Consider the following 23,362-nt stretch of genomic DNA (forward strand, 5'->3'; position numbering starts at 1 on the left):
AAGCAACAGATTCAAAAGCTGCTTAAACAAGTTAATGGAAGATTAACCTGTCAATATTTGTTCAATAGAAAGCTACTGCTTATGACTCAAAAAGCTTCTATGCAATGTACCACAGGAGCCCAAGAAACCATCTCTGACTGCCTGCTTGCCCCATTCTGATGATCAGCCCCCAACAGCTATTTCCATTTCCCAAAAAGACCCTGTATGATGGCTCTCTGGCTCCCCTAGATCAGACCCTCTCCTATAAGCCTACGTAACAGCAAACAAATTTAAATTCAGATCTCAAGCAGCCTGGGGCTGGGATCACCCATGCCAAAATCTTGGAAGGTGCTAGTCAGAGTTCTCCATCTCTCAAGCTAGTTAAGTAGTTAAGATGGTAGAGATGGTTGCAAGGCAGCTTTTCTCAGGAAATTCAGAGATCCAAACCAGCCTCTCCTCCCTTTGAATCAGAACTTTGCACTCTTCCCATTCTCCCTCAAGTCATAGAGGAACAGTGTGATTTGGGTGCCAATTTCCAGTATACTAATCATCTCCCCATTTACCTCCTGTACTACAGAGAACAAAAGCCATGCTACTTTTAGGAGTATTCTGGCTTAAGATGAGGGGAAGACAGAAGGTGATGACAAGAAGAGATCTGAACTGAGAGGGAAGGGATTTGCCCGATGCACTAAGACTAGTCAGAGTTCTCAGTTCCACACCTTGTCACCAGGAGACACAGATAAAGAAACCTCCAACACGAGCTGTAGCAACAGGCACACTTACTGCAATGCACTGCCTCATAATGCAGGACTGTTTCATCCTGCCAGGCCCCCCAAATTTCTTCATGTCCTTGCAGAAGTGACACTCGCCGCACTCTGTCCGCAGACACGCTTCGCACTTGCGGCATCGCGTCCTCCTCCTCCGCGCTCCCGCCGTGGTCCGGTTCGCCGCGAGCTTCACAGCAGAGGCAGTGCCCAGCTTCCCCTTGGGCCGACCCACTGCCCTGTTCTGAAAGAGCCAGACACACAAGGTTAACTGCACATCCCACTTACCATCTGCAGAACTGCCTCGACGCAGCACTGACGGGTGTATCAGAGTGACACTCGGCAGATTCCTACAGTCGCTCTGGGAGCCCCGCTGCCTTTAGAGGAAGAGACATGTTGTAAAATTACAAAGAAACCATAAAGGAGGATCCCAAACCTATAGCAAGCCTACTTCACCAGGAGGGCATGCAGAATCAATTTATGCACAGCTCAATGCAGGACCAAGTCCCAGGTGATGTGCTTGGCTTAGTTCAAGCTACGTTCTGCACCACCGCTGAGCTCTGGGCCAGGGAAAACTCCAAGGATCGTACTCAGGTTAAGTCAGGTCTATTTTCCTCTGCTGGAAGAATCCAAGGAGGCAGCAGAAGTAATTTTGAGGTTAGGCACAGCAGAGAAACATTCAGCAGCAATAGCTCAAGCCACAGTAACCAGGAGGGTATGAGCTACTGCCAAGTGATAAAGTAGGAAATAAACCACAAATACTACAAAACCTTTCCAAAGCAGGGTTCATATCCAATACTAGCAAGTGCTCAAAAACAGACCACTAACCGATGCTGTGCAGAGGCTAGAAAGGGCATCCCAGGTCTAGATTTCAATGACTTTTAAGACATAAGCCAAAGGAGCATGAAAATATTTTAAATTATTAAGTTAACTGCAACATATTCACTCGGGATATCTATCGAAATTTCATTTTCCCATCAGAAACTCCTTGTCAAACATAGGAACTTACAGTTCAAGCCAAACATCACTAAATACCATGTAATTGTATTGGGCTAATTATGCAAGAACTGGCTTGGCTCTTTCTTACCACTGACAGCTTTCTCCATAAAGATGATAACAGTAAGACCACAAAGCTCATCTGGTTTAGTATTTATAAAATTTTTACACTTTCTGCACATCTCAGCATATGACCACCAGACCAGCCAGTTTTACTTTCTGTTCCTGCTGAATTCTGGGCAATCACCAAGGCAAGGCCAGGTTGGCTACAGGAAGCCATGCAGAATTTCCACTGCAGTTTTTAAAAGAAAGGGTATGGAAACCTTCTACAAAAGCTTATCTAAGTGTCCTACAATATAACCCTGAAGAAAAGCCACATTGCCAAGTATTTAATCTTCTCCCAGCTGGCTTAGCAAAGCTCCAGTGGCTTTCTTCAGGAGCAGAAAGGTGCTGGTATTTTAGGAGTCTCCATCCCAGGAACCTCAGTGCTGGGAGAGCATGACAGCCAGGAGCTAGACCTCTTAGCTTTCTCTCCCACAGACCTACTATCATAACTGAGGTGGGAGAAAACATTGCTTAGTCGATGAGGTGACACAAATTTCAGCCAGTTTGTGTTCTGCTGGCAGGATGGATCATTCTGTGCTGTGTGAACACAGACAAGTGAAGCTTCCTTCCCATCGGCAACCGCACCAGACGCCGGGATTTCAGATCAATTTCAGACACTCTAAAGAATAAATATTTACCTTTTAGACCAACTTCTCAGCCTCTCAAGGATAAAGTCAGATCTGCCAAGACTGGCTTAGAGACAACCTAGACAAGAGATAATTTCCTTCCTCAGCATGAATCACTCCTCCGTTCTCTCTACTAGTCTCTCCTTCCACTAGCAAGGGAAGAGAGAGATAGGAACCCAAGGCCAGACATCAGTGGGAACGAGTTAAACCAAAATACATGATTCTGCGTGAGCATCTGACTCCTTCCCACTCAGCCTGAGCACGATTAAGGTTTTTTTTAATAACACAAACACCAGTTACAAGACCCTGAGAATGATCTTTTTTAAGGATCTCTTTCAAGGAAAAATCAAACTCGGTACTTTTCCAGCTGAAAGACAACTCCTGATTATGCCAGAGTAATACAAGCCAAGTCCTAATTCTGAGGACAGCATCTTCAGTGCCAGGACACTGCAAAGATGCAAGCAGTAAAAAGGCATCATTCAACAACAGAATTTGAGAATCCTTACCAACAACAAAAAAAAAAGGCAGGAAGATGAAGGTACAAAAGCAAGTCTGAAGCCAGACCACACCACACAACTCAGGTTTCCTTACACATCATCACACAGCAGAGGTACAGATACCTGGTCTGGCTATATGTAGCATTTACCTACCAAGATCTCTTCACTGCTTGTTAGGAAATCCAAGCAGCTGTACTAGCTGGTTTTGCTAATTCACCAACCGGCCAATCCTCAATCCAAGCCGTGTTTTCACTCCAGGATGTCGCAGCCAGCAAGACTGGAGAGGCCTTGCAGGAATTCCCACTAGTATCTAGTTTCAAGGGGCTCCAAAGTGGCCGCTTAAAGTCTCCACGGAAGAAAACCTGGCCTGTGGGTTGTTATCCCAGAAAGGGGCTGGGATTCAAGGGGGTAGAAGGAGCCTCCAAGATGACTTGGGGTTTATTTAGCTCATGGCGGACAGCCAGATAAATTCCAGGTTGATGTTAGTGAAGAGATGCTGCAGGATTTCCAGTTCACACTGCAGTTTTACAATGTACCAACCCTGGTAGCAAAACTAGGCAGACATTTCCAACCCAGCTCCTGTTCCCATCTCTGTACTGTAATTTGCCCCTCTCCTTGCACAGCTCTGCAGCGCAGACACAGCACTGGGAGTAAACCTGGGCCATCAAATGTCATCACTATGAACACAAATCATGCATTTGGGATCACCCTCCCACACCACAGTGGTTAAATACATCCACTCCTCAGACAAGGAAGGAGACAAATTTGCAAATTGACTTTCAGGTGCTCCTTCAAACTCCACCGAAATCAATAGCATTCCAGGTGGAGGACAATTAGGGGACTGGGTGGTGGGTCATCAGCAATTCCAGCCTCTCCAACAGGGCTGTGTCGACTTGGGAAAAAGCCCAGGTACGACACTTCCAACTCTAAACAAACCCTTAGGAAATGCTACCTGGAAGAGTCACTACTGAGAGCATTAGTTTAGCTTGGCAATGGACAAGCACTGGGCTGCTGGGAAGTTTTCCCTGCCTGCTTACAGGTACCTTACATGCTTTTGCCATAGATCTTTTCCCTGCTCAGCAGCCACCGAAAGCCACCCACCACCATCACACCACGGTCAAAGCAGCAGAGGCACTAAGGTCCTCTGCCCCACACAGCTCTTAACTACAACAGAATCACAGCTCTGATATGTACAGCAACAGATTTCTAACCTTCACAGTTGTAAAGAATAACTCAAAAGACCTCAGGTAAACAAGAATACTGAAAGTAATAAGCTTTGGAGACAACACTTCAAGAGGTATCAGCTGTTAAATGCATCATTAAGTAGGTGCTGATGTTCCCCAGCTGCTATCCCAACAGAAACAGGGCTCTGTTGGAATTGTCACTAGGCAACTTCACAGCTCAAACTCCTCTGCTCTGGAAAGGAAAACTAGCTGATACTGAGAGCCAGACCAGGAGGAAGGAGGTCCTTGTCCCAAAAGAAAGGCTGACAAAGCCTGCAGCCTGCAAACTAGCTCTTCTGCAAGTGGTCTTTACCTGGGCACAGGTCTTATTCCACCACTCAGCTTCAGGGACCTGCTGAAATTGCTGCCAGTAGCGTTGTACCGTAACTTCAGACTCAACATCTCCCAGACAAATCCAGGGACAGGAGCAGTGCTCTTCTGGAGGGCACATCATGTGGCCAGCCCAGTGAGACTCTGAAGCACTTCACTTCCTAACCAAGTACAATCTGAACAGTTTCTGTACCCACTGCATAAAACTCAAGACAAGACATCTTACATCTGTAGGGTTCATTGCTTTGAGGTAGACTGAGAACCCCAAAGAAAGTAACTTTAACTTTCTCTGAAAGAGACCCTGTCATTAACTCTACATAAACCCTAAAACAGGGGGACTGCCACTAAACTGTCTGGCAAGGCTGACAGCCTGTTACACACACACACACCATCTTGCACTAAATAATCACAACCAAGTTAACAATTCAGCAGTAAACCCTTTTATGCCTTCAACTGTTAACAGAAACCTTTGTCAAAGGAAGAACTTAAGGGGGAAAAGAAAGAAAGGACAGGTGTGATGTGACTGCAGGAATTTGGTCGGGATGAGGGGGAAGCTAGTTTAAGTCAACAAAAATCACAGATGCCAATAACATCCTTAAAAGCTGTGTTAACTGAAGAGTGGAAGCCAACACCACAGGTCACATGTAGACGCAAAAGTCTGCACATGCAAACACCAGGAGAGTTGTTTTCCTCTAGCAGGGACAGTTTGCAAGAGTCACATCACCCATCAATGACACTTGTGCCAAGGTGGAGGTGTCTTGTGAGGTAAGTCCAAGGTCTCCCATTAAGCAAGGAGCATCAGAAGGAAAGATGGTGGAAGACTTTCAAGCCGAGCCACCCCCTTACAGGATTAATCCTCTCTAGATGTTCATAGCCATTATCTCTTCCAATTCATACCTAAAAAATTCCTCATCCTCTCCTGCAAAAAGCCATGTTGTTCCTAGTCACCACTGCCAGGTGACCACACAGAACTTCACCAGTGAATAAACAGTTCAGCTTCCTACAAGTAATCAGAAAAGTTTGTACCTGGCAGGTTCATCTGTGCATTAAGAGACACTCCGGCAGTTTTTCTGCCAACATAGCTATGTTGTTTAGGGTGTGATAAAATGGCATGTCAGTGCCAATGCAAGTGCCCCCATTTATTTTCCTCTGGTGGTGAGGAGGCAGAAGTTAGGCCTGGAGGGTGGAATAAGATACATTGGCAAAAAATATGCTTCTGTAGATAAGCTTCATCCAAAGTATGAGCTCTTAAAAAGAAAGCCACCAATAAGTTTATACAGACTTGAGGCACCTTGTGCAAATGTAGCTTTCCTTCTTATCGCTACCTCAGGACAAATCTCTCTATCCCGACCCAGAAGCATTTTTCTCAGCTTGTTTACACATGCTGAAGTTTGGTTTCACAGTCAGAAATTGACTACTTCCCACCCCAAGTGACCCAGCAAGGCTGGTGGGCTGCAGCAGGGTGCTGCCCTCCACACAGCAGCACCAGGCAGGACATGTCCCACAGGGAGACAGGAATGAGAGAAGAAAAGTTTTAGTGACAAAACCCTCAGCTTCTACCCAAAGCACTGAAGTTGTGCTGTTCAGCTACACCTGTAGAGCTGAAGCTCTTCACCTGTTACATACCAGGGCCTATTTGCAGTAGAAAAGCTCCATAATACTGATTTGACACATCCCACATAGAAAAAAATAGAAACTACACATATTAAAGTGGACTTGTGTGAAAATAAAGATGGAACCACATGAAGGTTTTTACCCCTGGACCAGTTTTGAACAAAAAAACCCAACACTCTACAGGTCTTTGCTACATAGGTCACAGCATTATAATTTAGTATGAGACTTTCTTTTAAGAAATCACACAAGATAACTCTCCACTTTTTTGAATTAATTTATGCTCTAAACTATTAAGATATAAAACCATTATCAAGCCTCAAGCTTTTGAAGAGCTGAAGAATCCCAGAACATAGCCAACTTTCCAAATTAATCCAGCAAGAACCAGCACCTCCCAATAGCTCTTTCACAGCTGGTACAATGCAGCTGAGACCAATCTGCTCTCCTAACGATGAGCTCTTTTTTAAAAGTCTACAGCAATCCCACCAAAACAGAGGGGGGAAAAATGGAAAAGGTCTGGTGTAGGACAACCTTTAAGGAAAGGAAAAGGGCTGGGACATTTTAACTACCAGGTTAACTACCAAGGAGCTAAGCAGTGAATCAAGCAGCAGCACAGGCCTTCATGTTTGCACAATCACCAGAATTAAATAAAGTTAACACATCTAAGGCCCAACTTAGGTGCCTGGAATGACACTACACCAGGTCATAGCAGCCCATCAACATCTCTCTCAAGGTTTCCACACCAGATCCACCATCCCTGGGGAGCACCCAAGGGACACTGCCCTCAACTCCTTTTCGGCCCTGCTTTCTTGGTGCAACTATGAAGTAGAATATAGTAAAGTTATTAGAAATGAGCTGGGTTTCAGAGAAGAGACTCAACACCTGGCCTACCTATGAACTCTAAAAGCAAATGATTAGGCCATTTTAAAGACCTAACCACCCCGAGTGATGAACAAAACTACCAGGTTTATATTTAAATCGCATACACATGTTTAATTCTATTCCTGGTGCATTTTTAATTGCTCAGGCAGTTCTTAGAGACTAAAAGCCAATCTAGAACACATGTTCTGGATTATTTTTCACAGATTACTTTATACATTTAAAAAGTTTATCCTCCTCTACCCACAAGAAAAACAAAAACAAAAAACCCCACAGCAAAAAAAAACCCAAACAACACAACATTCAGAGAATAATCCCTGGAAGTATTAATAAAAGTTCTCTTTTCATTTCAGCACACATCCTTCTCTTTATTCGACATCCCTCGTCCCTGGGAACGGAAAGGAGGTTTTGGCTATAAATCAAACTAAGACAAGGTAGCCAGGCTCAGCATCAGACTCTCTTCTGAAGTCCTGCAGCCCCTCTCAGCTATTTGAGGAATCTTATTAGGAAAAAAAAAAAGAATAATTCTGGAAGCCACCCCCCCAGGGGAGGCACAACCCCACTCTCCGGGCGCACTCGCCTCCCAAGCGGCGCGGGGCCCTCGGAGCTGCCCAACTCCCGCTGCCCCCCGCGGGCGAGGCCGAGCGCCCCGGGCCAGCCCCCGGCGGAGGCTCCGCGCCCCGCTCCGCGCCCCGCGCCGCCCACCCGTCCGCAGCCGCCGGGCGCAGCCCCACGGCGGGCGGAGCTGCCCCAGGCCGGGCCGGGGCCGCTCCCCGACCCCACATTGTTCCCCGTCCCCCGCTGCCGGCGCGGCGCGGCTCGGCCCGGCCTCCTCCTCCCCTCCCTTCCTGCTGCAAACTTCGCCGCCCGCCCCCGGACCTGCTCCGGCCCCAGCTCGGGCCCCGGCCCCGGCTCGGGCTCCGGCTCCGACTCGTAGTCCTCCTCGTCGGCGCTCGCAGACATGGCCATGGCTCATGGTGGGCCCAGGCGGAGCCGAGCTGACATGGCTGGAGCGGCGCTGCTGGCGGAGCCCCGCTCCCCGCACACACACACACACATGCAGGAGGAGGAGGAGGAAGGGGGGCCGTGCATATTCATGCCAGGCAGCCAGGAAGGGGCTGGCCCTGCCGGCACGGCCAATCGCGGCCCGCTCGCACAAAGCCGGCCTGCGGGGACAGCGGGGACAGTGCGGCCGCGGGGCCGGGGCGGCACCGGCAGCCCCGCCGCAGCCCGGCCCGGGGGCGGGGAGGGGTGCGGGGCGGGTGGGGGGCTTTAACGCCCTGCTGGTAATTAGCCCCCTGCTGGTAATTAGCCCCGCGAGCTGCCGAGGGGGCGGGCCGATGCTGGGCCTGCCTGGGTGTGCCGAGCGGGGCTGGGAGGGGATGCGCGGCGCGGGGATGCGCGGCCGCCCGCAGGGTGCACGGCGCTGCTCGGGCTGCTGGAGACAAAGGAGAGGCGCAGACACACACACCTCCCCCTTACACCCCCCCCCCCCCCCCCCCCCCCCCCCCCCCTTCCTCTACCTCGCTACCTGCCGGCTCGCCTCCAGCTGCCGGGATCGGGACGGGAGGAAGGAACCTCCATCCCTCGGGGAGGAGGAAGGCACCGAGCAAACTTCGGGATTTCAAGCGATATCCCCCTGCAGCGGCAGAACCGGCGCTGGGATCAGATGGGATAAAAGGGGATACAAGGCAACCTGGGCTTGCCGAGCTGCTCACCTCTGGCCTCACGCCGCTCCCCATGCAGGCACCCCCTTTTCTGCTTGCCCCTGAGGAACCATTTCCAGCCGTGCTCTGAAGGTCCTGACCCACTGCTGGGGTTTTACAGTAAAATCTCCTCCCTGCAGTACGAAGTGTTACACATCAGGCAATCGAGGACCTGGTCTGGGTCCAAAGGTCCCAGCAGGACCAGCACCTGATCACAGATGCTGCCTTCACCCTCGAGAGCTCGCAGCTGAGGGTTAAGACATACAGGCATGAATCTGAGCACTGAGAATCTCCCACTGGATTTATGGGCCTGCTTTTAGGGGAAATCCCGATTCCATTCCAGTTGTTAGGATTTTGCCTCTGGCTCCTACGCCCACAACACAGAATTAAACATGAGATTAAATATTTGCATGTGCTGAGCAACCAAGAAGGCATAAAGAAGCACATCTAATGGTCCTTGCTTCAGGATTTTTGCTAAACTAGTTTCAGCTCCGTTCTCTGGTCTGAATTACCACATGGCCACACAAACACTGAGTAGCCCAGAAGAGGCAGCAACAGGCAGAGCTGGCACAAGAGCAAGCAGCAATGCTTGCTTTGTGTCCACTCACAGCCCTTGGGACACCATGATCCACACAACGCCTGGTCGCTCAAGTTTAAGTAACAAAATACAGTCAAACTTTAAACACACATTTACAGACGACTGCTGATAAAAGCTGAGTGAATCATGTAATTATGCCCCTAATTTTGAATACCTTAAGTATCCATTTCTTGTTTGTAGTTCTGCCCTCTCACCAACTCAAGCTCAAATTACGGGTACGTGATGGTATTCTCCCAATCCTGCTCATCCACCATGCCAGGAGTGAAGCAGCATTTACTCACAAAACATGATGGGGCTCTCCAGAACACCATCAGTTCTGTTCAGCCTGTCTCCTCAGGTTTCTGCTTCCCCCATTGTGTTCATACACAACCAGAGCAGGAGCAGATGAAAGCCGAGGCACGAAAGGCATGTGCCTAAGGCCTTGGCTTTTGGAATCACAAGGTAGTATCAGAATCCAGCGTTTTCTGGAGGAGAGAGGAAGGGGGGGATGGCATGTCTCAGGACAGGCCTACAAAGGAGAGCTTTCAACTACCAAGCCAGGATAACTGACACCATTACAGCAGTGGTCGTGGTTCAATTATAGAGCTGGCCTCCAGCAAAGGCAGGGAACTAATGACATCCGTGGTCCCACACCTGCCCGTGGGCAGACCAGGTCTCCAATAGCCTGTGCTGATTCCATATGAGGTTCCGCACAACCTGGCTCATGCTTGTTCACCCCTTCAGCCTTTTGGTTCCCTAATCCAGACAGGACAAAAAACATAACTTGTGACATCCCCCAAGGACAATCCACCAGTCACACGACGGCGAAATGTTGTTCACAGCAAATTAAATCATGACACAGATCATCCCACTCCTCTGATTTGCAACCGATACCACTGCTCTTGTTATGTGCCTTAGCTGATCTGGGCTGCAGCAGGTCCCCAAGTGTAATCCACATCAAACCTCCCTCCTTAGCCAGCCCTGCATGTTCCAGGCTGCTGCTTACAACAGCAACACAACTGACAAATGAGCTCTAATTACGAGGCCTACGATAGGCGTGAAGACACAGATGCCAAGAAGATCTCAGAATGATTTCCAAATGCTAGGTAAACTTTGTTGAACTGGCATTTAAAAAAGTAGGATAGGATATAAAAGAGCCAATTTGGAATCAGTGGGGGGAAAACATCACAATTGAATACAATTTTCTGGCTATAATTGCTCTCAAAAAATCTCATCTTGTACAAGAGCAGCTAACCAGTTAAAGAAATATTTAAGACTCTGAACTATTAAGAGTATTTTCCAGCTCAATTCTTTCAGCTTGTCTACACTGGAGAACACTAAATGACAACAAAAAGTGAGCAACCTTTGTGCACACAGTGTACATTAGACTAGCCTAGTGCAGTTCACATCAGCTTAGGAAACAAGCCAAGCAGTCCTGATCCCAGTTGTGGCTCTGGTGGCACAACTGGGTTGATGCTTTAGCTTTGTGTGATATAATTCTGTAATAAATAACATCCTTAATTAAACTGCTGAATGAGTCTTAGTGAAAACCACATGAAAACAGGCAGTACCTCCTATTCTGAACTGTTGCTCTGATTGCACCTCACCGGATGTCATATGTAAGTCTAATCAATATCATGATCTTCACAGAAACCAATTATGTTGTCACAAACTGAGACAATAACCTCAAGCGAAGAATGAACAGCAGGAGTAGATGAGTGTCAAAGAACTAGATTTTATTTTCATGTAAACAGCCTTAAGTAGTAAAACCAAGATGGGAGGAGGAGGAAGACTACAACCCTGTGCTGTACTCACTTGCTCCTGAGCATCTCTAGTATCAACAGATTTCAGCCACTGCTACCAGTGTCTACCAGGCCTGTGTTTTCTTATTAGACACCAAAGTTAATGCTTCTGTGATTCTCAGTATGAGGCAAAATAGAGATTTTCATGTGGCACAAATGCACCTTTGATTTAACCTTCCCTTGCAACTTTTAACACATTTTTATAGCATATTATATTTAGCTGATACTAGAAAAAAAAAATACATGGAAACAGTTAAAAAAAAAATCCTCAAACTGGTTTATATGCAAGTCCTTGAAAACAGATCTTGTGATTTGAGCTGCTGCTGCTTTCTGGAGGCCAGGACATACGTTTTTGAAAAGGAAACCCACTGAGATGTTTATGAATCATGATTCCTGACCTGTATCAGAATAAGAGAGTTATCCAATAGCTTTGTAAGGTTCATTGTTTTGGTCTAAGTGTCCATTCACATGAAATATGATCTTCACTGTTGGGCCTGGGCAAAATTTCATGACATTTTCCTCAAGAGTTCTAGCCAATATTTCACTCATATTCTCAACACTAACTGGGACATTCTGACAACATAAATATCCATTTACTATCATGATCTTACTGCTTCCTACTATCTATTTTATCTAACTATAACATAAGAGTAGTCATCAGATGCACAGAGTATCCATCAAAACCTCTTTAATAAACAGTCTGATTGATCCACCTTAGATTAAATAAAGTAACTCAAGATGAAATAACACATTGATTGCTCCCTCCATGTAATGCCTACTGCACCTTCTTTCCCTATTCAATGTCCAGTGCAGGGGAAGCAAAGGCAGCAAGGGTCGTACAACTGCCTCCTGAAGGCTGACAACCATGGACCATCACTGTGCAGTAGAGGAGCAGCACACAAAACATCATGAGCCAAGACAGAATGTGCTGGTAGTAACTCACTCACTCCATCCATCTCTTAAGCCTCAAAACCAAACCACAGTCTCCAAAAAACCCAACATCCTCTCATCTTAAAAATCTAATAAATAAGCCTGCAGAGTGGTGAAACATCAAGTTCATCTACCACACACAACAGGAGCATCTTGGGAACCTACTGATACATAACTGAGGTCTTCTAACTTCACAGTATCAGATTTGTGGAAACAGAGAGGTACCAACAAGCTCAGTTCATGAGACCTGGATTTATGAATTTACACTCTACAGGAAGAGCTGTGGTATGACTGGGACTATCCACTGGGAAATGAAGGGAATCCTGCCCTGCTACCTTCTTCCACAGATCTTTAAGCCACAGAGTGTTTCCACAGCACATCTGGTGTCTCCAAGAGCCATCTTCTGTCAGTAAATGCAAGAACTATTCAAATAGGATCCTAAGAAGATAAGAAGTGACTGCCACGCTGTGGAGGAACATGCAAATAGATGTGGCTGCGAGCTGAGAGTGGATCAACCAGAATATGTAACCTGCTTTCCTCTAAGTGGCTCACTGCACTCTGACACACAGCACAGACTGTTCTGCTACAGTCAATTGTGTCCAGCATCTGGGCAGCAGCTTAAAGAAAAAAAAAATCTAGAAACCAAACCCAAATATTTAGAGGCAAAATAATGGTATAAGCAAAGGAAGAGCTGAAGTACAATTTAGCTCAGGTGCTCTTCTGTCACCTACAAACCTGACTTGGATTTGTAGGAAAACATCCAGGATGTAACAACTAAACCATACTGGAGTAACTCATGAAGTGGCTTCACTTTTATCAGACCTTCTTCAATTTCTTTAGTTAGATTTGCTACATTTCAAGAAGAGCAGCACTTCTGTACCTCTTCTATCTGGTCTACTAGTGCCTGCAGGAAAGTCATAAAGTTGAAACAAGACCTCATTTATATTCTCAGCAGACTTTAATTTCAATGTGCTGTGGAACTAAAAGGAAGCCATCTTCTCAGGGACAGAACATACAATTCAATTTTGTTCTGAAAAGTGCAGGCAGGATTAATGCCCATCATTGTGCAGCACGTTCTGGGGAATGACAAACGCCCTCCCCACTGCTCTGCCAATGTGCTTCGATCCAGAAACAAAACTATTACATCTCAGACACGTAACTCAAAGCTTGAATGGTTTTAATGTCGGGGTGGGGGAGAGCACAAGGATGCTGGAATACCTAATCCAGATTCAAACCTTAGCTTTTCGTTTGATTTTGTTGGCCAACTGAGCAGTGAATGTAGTCAAGCTCCTGGTGATGAAATTTGAGACCTGCCAACTCATTTCACATACAATATATAAGAAAAAGGTCTTAAGACTAAAGTAGTTTTCATCTGCACTTTTAATGTCATCATCAAATAAAGAGAAAACTGCTACCTTGAAAAAAATGGCAGTCAAGACCTACTTGAGAAAAAAATCATGTTACTGAATATTCATGCATAGGGTAGAAGAATGACTGTGGGGAAGAATCCATAAATCTTCTCAAATGATACCTGGAACACAACAGTTTGAAAACAGAGATGTCTGTTCATTTTTTTCAGTCCATTCAAATTTCTAGTCAGAGCCAAAATGGCTCTAATTTACCTGTTTGATGTATTAATCACATAAAGCCACTGGTCAGATTTCAAAGCAAGTGGCTGAGAGTTGATAAGAAGGGAAAATATTAAGTCAAAGATGGAAGATTAAGAAGGTTCTCATTCAAGTCCTTGCTATTTATAATTACTCCCTGAAGGGACACAATATTTCAAGTACAGCCTCTTGAGGCGAGAAATAATCTGTAAAGTCACCAGGCAAAGCTTTTAGAAAAACACCCAGGGAAGAGGCTGGGAAGCTCCTTGGGCACGTTACGTATGATACATGTACACAAACCCCTGAAACTCCTCTGGCCTGCACGGAGTTACCACAAAAATGAATTTGTCTGGAGGACTAATGTTTGTGAGAGATGAAGCAGTGCTCAGAAAAATAAACAAGTCAGGCAAGGAGTTTCCTCAGCAGGGCTGCCCTGGGAAAGCAGATGCTTGACAGAAACTCCCAGTAGCTCCAGCAGCTCTTATTCCTTTGCACAGCACCTGAAGAAGTCTTCAGTTCTGGTGCATCAGGTTTTTTTCCTGCTCCCAGGTGTAGTGAGCAGGGAAAGAGCTTAGTTCTGTACCCACAGAGCTACTGTGGGAAGTCCCCTACAAACAAAAATAAATAATCCCCCAAACCTCAACTATGAGGTTTTGTTTCTTAAAGGATTTGTCAGGAGCCAGAACTGGGATATCTTTCAGAATAAATTTCAGCTCTCCCTTACCACATGACATCTACTATCCCTACAGTGTAAAAGAAGAGAAATCATTCAAAATTATTTAAATCACTGATTCCAATCACAATTTAAATCAGTGAAGAGAAAAACAAATTTAAATTTATTTTAATCCTCCTTTTCCTTTGTACTTAGGTTATTTTCTGGAAGAGAAATTAATTATTAGCATCTGATAACTACCAAGAAATGTCTGATTTGCAGTAGATTATGAACTTTCTAATCAGGACTTTTTATCAGCCAAAACAATTCACAATACACACATTTGTAAAGGGTTGTTGACACCAAGGAGAGTGCAGGCAGTGCTGTGTGAGATCACTTCAAACACCTTTAAGCTGGTGCCTGGCAAGGACAAAATGTGACAGTTTAAATTCCTTTTCTGCTCCTGTGCCACTTGGAATGACTGATATAAAACTTACTTGAATCTCAATCAGAACAATACATTGTACAACACAGAATCCTTCTGTTTTTCTGCCTCTTTTTTTCCCCCCCTTCCCAGGTCTTTTCCTATGCTAGGAGGACTCAATTTTTACTTTAATTCTTAAGTGCTTGTTTTTAATTGTCAGTATTTGCTTTCTAATTTGTGCACATCCCCACGGGAAGTACCCTGAGTGGATCTCCTGAGACACTGGGCTGTCTCAGGGAATTTGGCAGAGTTTTCCCACTGTTACTATGAGGAATGTAGCTTTCCTGGTGGTAGCCCCCGGGCAGGCTCCTGAAACTGATGCTGTTTTGATGTTGTGCCATTTATACATGCTCAGATCTGCTTCAGACACCACTCTAGTTAAAACACTAATTGCTGTAACTAGCACCTCAGTGCTGCTGCTTCACAATGGGTGGAGCTGGCCTAGGGAGAGCTATGGCAGGAATTCTTAGGAAGCAAGCAAGTAAAAACTGGAAGTATTTATTCAAAGGTTTTCAGGAATGTTCTTTGTCCACCTAGTACCTCTCCCCCTGAATTTCAAGAAAACATCATGTAGAACAATGCTCAACACTTCTGAAAAATCACATGGGTTTCAAGTTTATCAAAACACTTGAATTTATGCTTTTACTCCCTAATTTCTACACACAAATTTATTGTGTCCATTGATTACTAGGCAATTTACTTATTATTTCTTAGGTTTGATCCAATGCATTATGTTGCATATATAGTCATAAAAGTGGAAACATATATACAGGAGCTCTGTTAAGAAAAACTGGTAAATCTTCTTCCCTTCCCTGTATTTTTAATGTGAAATACCATGAAAAGGGGGAAAAATGGCAGCAGACACATGAATGTGCCAAAGAGCCTCTATGGGCTCCAGATCCAGACAGGGTGACTAACACCCCTGCCTTTTATTACTTAGACTACAAGTTATTTCTAATAATCTAACACCCTCTCCATCACACTTGTCTACTGTTTTCCTGTGCTCTTTAGTTCAGACTATGAACAATGATCAAAAATCTTATTTCCAGCCTAAATCTATTTATGGTATGTTTATACTCACTTGTTCTCATGCCAGCATTGTCTATTAGCTTAAATACCTCTTCTCCTCCCCTGGCATTTACAGTCCCTGAAGTACTCACACAACAATCATCTCCCCCTTCAACTTGTTGTGCCAGGCTGAACATGACATGTTTTTCTACTCTTTGGTATAAAACATTACATTTTAAATACTACATGTAGTTTTGAAGCAGTAACAGGGACATAAAAAAATCAACAGCCCAGAGAAGGTGAGCAGGAGACTTCGTTCAGATTTCTCAAAATGCATGACACAGAGGGCATCAAGTGTATTTATGATATTAAGGGACAGATCTGGAATAACAAAAGGAAGTACTTACCTACACAGAGCTTTATTAAACTGCAAGGGACACTGCTACAGGACACTACAGAGGTCAAAAAGATCAACAGGTCCCACAAATTATTATGTAAATTCAGAGGGAAAAATTGTAACAGGGCACACTAAGCATGACAGATGAAGATACAATCTTCCAGCCTAAGTGGGATGAGAAGGATAGGAAAGATCACTGTATGTCTGCTTTGGTCTTAACATTTCTAACAGCTGGGACTAGCCACCACGAGAAAGAGGACAAAGTGCTACAAGGACTGTCTGGTCTGATAGGGCACAACTAGCTGAGCCTTTCCTTAACCACACTAAACAACCTTTTTGCTCTGCCTCCCACAGATCAGCTCCTATGAATTAATCCTTTTTTTTTCAGGTACACAGATGTATCTGTAAAATGTTGCAAAAAGATTTCTAGTAAAAATAATGGAGTAAAAATCAAACTGCTGTGAGATAGAACTTGCTAATGATTGGAATTAGATGCTGCCTGTGACAGAAAAATGGAGTAAAAACCCAGAAGGTCCGTTTCAACCCCATGCCTGCCCACCTCCACTCCCCAACCCAAAAAACAACTGCAAACAAACCAGGCTGAGAGATGTCTCTTTTTTTATGATCACTTCTTCTTCCTGGTTCTCATGCACTGATATGTAGCTCTAAACATCATTTGCATTGCCAATTACAGGGAAGGTAATCCAATTAAAACTTCAGTTTGTGGCCTTTACTAATTAATAGTACTCCTTTAAATAAGGGTATTGCCACTTCCTTATTGTACTTTTCAAGTATCTTCTCTCAAAGTCAACAGGTAAAAATTATATGGAAAAAGCATATGAACAGGCATCAGAATAACAGCCCCACATATTGCAGCATTGTTAACCAGAGACTGAAAATTACAGCTTCATTTCCTGCTCACAGCCAGACCCATATATATTTGGACACTTGTTATCATTACAAATGCAGTGGCTTTAGGATTGTGCCAGGTAAGGGAGATGAGAATCTGGCTCACACTTTGCATTTCTAACTCTTCACAGAGCAAGAGAGTCCAAACACATTTTAGTTCTTTATAGCTACTCTTCATAGACAGCAAAAGATCTTGATCACAATAAAAACAGAAGGCATTGCCACAGAGTGTAATTACATGCTACTATAGCTGACTGTTGTCTTCCAGAAATAGGAAATGGTTTGAAAAATTCTTCATTTCTGCTTGAGACATACTCTGAGTTCCTTAAATAAAATGCTACCCCTAATCCCTGGGCAGATACAATGGGAACTCTGGTATTGTAGGGCTGAGCAATTCTTGAGAGTGGGTTTCAAGATTAGGCCTGATGGTAGTCAGCTTTCTGCCCCAGTGATCAGCAATGTGTCACCCAGCGGAAAGTCAGGTTTAGGCCCTGCTCCCTTTTCACACCACCCAGAAGTTCACATCTCAGGGATGGGGAAGCAGTTAGCTTGGCAGGATTAATTCTCACTCCTCTTTAGTCACATAAGAACCCAACATTTCCAGGCAGCACATGGAGTTCTTCCTTTGGAACAGCACATCAGCATTGGAAAAACCCCCCAGATAACCCTCAGCACTGCACCAAGTGAGGACAACTTACTGGTGCACACCCCCCCAGCTGGGGGTTACACAGCACAGCTGCATCCCTGCTCAGCAGCCAGCTGGGAAGAATGAGCTGTCTGGTTGAGAGGTACACACAACCTGTCAGGCAGCCATCAGGACAAGTGGGTTTCAAATATCCACTCGGTCCCACATTCCTGATTCCTTGAAGAGGCCTAAATTAGGATCATTGTGCATATCCTAGGATCCCCGGCAAAGTCAAACGCTTTGGTAAATGAATCACTATCAAACAGAGACTTCTTTTAAAAATGGACTGTTTTCTCTTACTCTATAGTTAAAAGAGTAAGGGAAGTTCCTGCTTCTTCTGAAAGACCATTTGAAAGAAAAAAAAAAAAAAAAAGGTGCCTACTGGAGTCTAATCATTGTGCTAAGCCATTATCAATGAATTAGAAGTACAAAAGACTCCAAAAAGCTCCTTAAAAATCAGTGGATATGATCTAGAAGAGGCACCTGTGAAACACACACTGCTTCTCTACTACCATAAACAGTTCATACATTTCACTATGAAAACTTCCTGCTGAATGTGACACAGATCTTTATAAACATTCATTTCACCTCACAGCCTCCCAGGATGGGAAGCACCATCTCCATTCTGAAAAGCTCAGGGAGCAGCCATGTGCCATTCACCTCCTGCAACACCAGGAGGCTGCAGCAGAGCTGGGAACAGAACACAAACTCTTGCCTCCCATTTTGTACATTAACCACAAGATCATCAAATGTCACCCATTCATTTTATCTGCTCACAAAAACGTTTTTGATCATTACTTCTGTTGCTTTTCTCGATGAGTAATTTTATTTATTTTTTTTTTTGACAGTGAACTGCAGTGTAACTGACAGCTCCAAATGCCTTTAGAACAGGGAGACAGGAGGGATGCAGCTCAATGGGGCCACAACATCTGGATGGGTCTTCCACGTCCTTCATTGAATGTCTTGTCCATTAAACCTTCCCTCCTGTGAACTGTGATTTAAGGTGACTGAACATGTTTCTTCTCTAAACCCTAGAATTTCACAGTCTTCAAGCAACTGTTTTGCAGTACAGAACAGTGCATACTGCTGGCACATCACACTAGCAACACACTAAAGAAACTGTGACTGTATTTTAAAGGGAAATATTATTTGCTGCTTCAAAAATCATTCCGATTATCAAAGGCACATTCCTTCAAAAGCAAGTGAACATAATTAATCCCACCCTTCCACAACCTGGGCTATTCCCTGTCCTTACTCCAGGGATCTTTTGCTTTAATAAGAGTTCTCTCGCCATTCCATCCCTTCTTAGTACTTGCCTCTCTCCTCATCCTGCACTCTCACCATTTCTAGTCTCTTCCCCTCCTTTCTTTACAGTAATTTCCATTTTCTTTGAAATGTTTTGGCATTTAATGCTGGCTTTATTCTTCCTTCTCCATCTGCTGCTCTTGTCTTTCTAAATCTCTTCTGGAGCCTTCTCTTGGGAGAAAGCAAGAGCCACGTTTTCCATTTATTGCTTCCTCTTTCTGGATTTCAGTTCCCTTCTTTTTCTGTGCAGACTTGGAATCAGACAATCCTGCTCTCCCTGGAAGCTTGATACACCAGCTATCATATCTTCTTACCAGCCCCACAATAACTGGTACCATGCTGTATGGCATTTGCCACTCTCTTTAAACAGTATCTCATGAAAGGCACTAGGAAGCATTTGGCATCTCTCCTATATACTGCAAGAGCAATACTTCAGAAAGGAAAACTACCAGTAGGTTTTACTGTCTTGTGCTCAACATTCATGGAATCTTCTGGCCTTGGAGACTTGCTCCACCAGCTACAATTCCATTTTAAAGGAGTTTGCCCCTCCCTAAGGGCTTTCTCTTCTCTGTCAAATCTTTTATTTCATTATCAGGACTTAGAGGGAACAAAGGAGAAACAACCAAGCTTATCTACTAACACTGCTTTTATACACATCTCCACTATATTGTCTTTCCAACATATTTTAATTTGGGACTCAAGGGCTCAACTCCAAAGATGTGTCTTCCTAGCCTGTTCACTTGGCCTCTGTTCCCAGGCAAGGGAAATAGCTGTAACATGTAAGATGACACGGACACCTGCCAATTAGAAGCACAACAACAAATTCCTTTTGGGAAACATTCAACCATATCTGTATGTGTACCTTTTAACTAAAGAACAACACAAACTGATCACAGATTAAGCAAAGCAAATATGAAGAGAATGGTGAAAGGACTTCTTCCTTGGAAATAAACAAAAAAATTATAAACCGTGAAAGTCTTCCTCATAGTTGTTATTAGCTGATGTGTTTAATTGTTATTGTACCTCAGCACTGTGAGTGATGCCTACTAAAAGCATTTTGCTTTTAGAAAGGCTAAAGCAAAATAAGCACAAGAAATGTAAAAAAAATCTTACTGCCAGCAAAGATGGATTTTGCAAAGAGGGATAAGATTTAAGTCACAAAAAATACAAATCTTTTACAGCTGTAGTTATGTTGCCAATGCACAGAAAAAAAAAAAAAAAAAAGACATGAACCATTTACCAAGGATTCCAAAATAGAGTTAACAAGAACGTTAGTGAATGCCAAAGCTTGTCAGAGCCTCAAAACACTAAGATCCTCACTTTTTCCACAAGCTCAAAAGATACAGCACTAGAGTCAGGTGTTTCTTGGGGCTTTTTTATGTTTCACACACCAGTTTCCCTCTAGTCACAGATATTCTGCTTTATTCAATGCCTAGAGTATACTTGACTGATGAATGAACAGAGCTAACAAAGCAGTGGAGAATCCAACCTCTGTTCCTCTCAAGGTTTTTCACTGTTGTTTTTAAACAAATAGATTTTAAACACAAAGCAGATTCCCATGGATTTCTTACAAACTAAAAAGGAAATATGCTCTTAACAAGACACAGCTTATCTAAAATGTGCTCAGTTAAAACCCCAAAAGAAACCAAGTAGGAACATGATGTGCTCATTCTGCCCCGCTCTCCTCCAGCAGTTTGATGTTCATGGTCTACTTCCCATCTAGAGCCAGCAAATTCACGTGGCTACAAGGGACCATATTCAAAAGCCATGACAAGTGCACCAGCACAACAGTGAGAACAGGGAAAATAATTCACTCAGTTAATTACTTGAAAGTGATGTGCAATGATAACAACAACAGATTTTCAGAAAGCAGCCCAATTTAAGCTGACCGACCCTTTCAGCATTTCTCAAGAAATTATGTATTATAAAACTAATTCAGTGAAAAATGAAAGTAAAAATAGAAGCGATGAGACATCTTCTAAACAAGCAAAGCTGCTTTTACAGCATGCTGAATAACTGGAGTGTGGTAAAACATACCACTGTTATAAATAACATCCAGCCTTTTGACATTATTCTTTAGTTAATTATTTCAAATTCTTTGTAAGCGCTAATGAAGCAAGCCTTATGGTTCTGCAAGGTGAAGAGAATTACTCCCATATATAGGAGCAAAAATGAAGATACAGGGGCAGAAAACTACCCTCCAAAGTTAGTGGCACATTTGTACAGAGAATTCAGGATGTGTCATAGTGTCAGATAAAAAACATCATCTCATCCAGGTGAGAGCATTCACTAAGTGACCAATTTGTAAGACTTACACATCATTTAATTTCACACAAAATGTTGCATCAACATTTTTAGATTTCACAATGTCTAGTAAATGACCAAGACATACTGAAGTTTTATACAGCTCCATAAGGTCCAAACAAAATCTTTAATGATTTCTCCCTGCTGAGGCACTTTTATGTTCTGCTTCAACACCCAATCATAAAATCATTAAAAATAACATTTGATGTTAAAAATGTGAGCAGCTGCCAAAGTATCATATACAGCACTTTGTCAGATTCTAGATAAATAAAGACCATGACCTAGCACAATAGTCATTAGGAAGTAATTGTGTCTCATTACCTTTGTGGTCTTCTTGGGCCAGCTGACCACGGGGACACCCGAAATGGCAAGATTTTGGTCATCGTCAGCATGTTCCTTCAGTATGCTCTGTTGCAAATGAAAAGGCTTTTATTAACCAGGGAAATATTTGTCCAACTGAACAGTGGAGACTTGCAGAAGACAATACTCCACTCTGATAAGAGTGACAAGATCTCTGCAAGTTACTTTTGCTTCCAAACTCCCAATTTACACTGAAACTCTTGCACCTGTCATTAAAATCCAAGATGTGAAGTTTTTTGCAAAACATACAGCAAAATCAGCCATGAATCACCTCTATTACAGACTTCTTTAAAATTGCTGCATCCTAAAGACTGTTGTTTCTTCCACTGCTATCAGTCTAATACCAGTATCCCCTCTCCCTTTAAACTCCAGCTCATTAACTCCCAAATGGCCCCACCAGTCATCACAACCAACACCTCTCTCTTCATCACGTCTATACTAAAGGCCTGCAAAGCATCTAGGCTCTGCCACCATTATTTCTGCAGTCACTTGGTACCAGGGGTGTAGTTTAGAGCAACCCTGTGACCCCCTGACCACTCAGGTAAGTCAAGATACAGACATGTGCACTGTGATCTCTCATCTTTTTGCATGTGGCAGTTCAAGAGCACCTCATCTTCACTGGCCTTCGTTCCACACTGATGGGCAGGCCAGAGCTTTATGATCTAGTTCACTTTACATAATCAGGTGAAGCATTCAGGTTCCCGAGTGTTCACTAGGGAAAGATCTGACTCTAAACAGCACAGTATGAAGGAAAAAGATTTGTCTCCCCTCCCTTCCACCCCCACCAAATCCTTTTGCTTTGATGCACTGTCCTAGAAATTTCCTGAGTGGGTTGCACTGGCTCACCCAGCTCCTACCGCTGTGAATCACTCTCCTGACCATGTAACTCAGACTTGGGGAAAAATCATAGAATGGTTTGGGTTGGAAAGGACCTAGAAGATCATCTAGTTCCAGCCCCTCTGCACAGGCAGGAACACCTTCCACTAGACCAGGTTGCTGAAAGCACCATCCAACCAGGGATGGGGCAGCCTTAACCTCCCTGGGCAACCTGAGCCAGTGTCTCACCACCCGAACAGTAATAAATTTCTTCCTCATGTCTAACCTAAATCTCCCTCTTCCAGTTTAAAACCATTACCCCATGTCCTGTTACTACACACCCTGGTAAAAATTCCCTCCCCAGCTTTCCTGTAGCCCTTTCAGGTACTGGAAGGTGCTCTAAGGTCTCCCTGGAGCCTTCTTTCCAGGCTGAACAGCCCAAACTCTCTCAGCCTGTCTTCATAGCAGAGCTGTTCCAGCTCTCTGATCACCTTTGTGGCCTCCTCTGGACTTGCCCCAAGAGCTCCATGTCCTTCCTGTGTTGAGGGCTCCAGAACTGGACTCTCCAAGTGTTCTCAATTGTGCAGCTGGGGATAGTCCACACTCACTTCCCTTGATTCTCTATGTACTTATTAGCCCCAAGAGCCTGAGCAGGCAGACTAGCATCTAACTAGGGTCTGGATGAGTGTCCCTGGGGCTGGTTTCCCCTCCCTGGGGCTGGTTTCCTCTCCCTGGGGCTCAGGCTGGATTCAGCTCAATTCCCCAGCCTGTGCTTAAATGAGAGATGCTTCACTAATAGACATGACAGCA

At 44.3% G+C, this 23,362-nt stretch overlaps 1 protein-coding gene across 2 annotated transcripts in view; it reads right to left on the minus strand.

The window, feature by feature from the left end:
• KDM2B (lysine demethylase 2B) overlaps positions 1-23,362 on the minus strand; it is a 110,938-nt gene that overhangs the window by 16,732 nt on the left and 70,844 nt on the right. For both annotated transcript variants that reach the window (XM_051634419.1, XM_051634418.1), the window contains exons 12-13: positions 21,698-21,784; positions 763-987 (exon numbers count right to left, since the gene is read on the minus strand). In XM_051634419.1, the coding sequence (XP_051490379.1) occupies positions 763-987; positions 21,698-21,784 (312 nt within the window). The remainder of the gene's footprint in view (positions 1-762; positions 988-21,697; positions 21,785-23,362) is intronic.

The sequence above is a fragment of the Apus apus genome, chromosome 16 (genome assembly GCF_020740795.1).
Source record: "Apus apus isolate bApuApu2 chromosome 16, bApuApu2.pri.cur, whole genome shotgun sequence".
NCBI classification, from domain to species: domain Eukaryota; kingdom Metazoa; phylum Chordata; class Aves; order Apodiformes; family Apodidae; genus Apus; species Apus apus.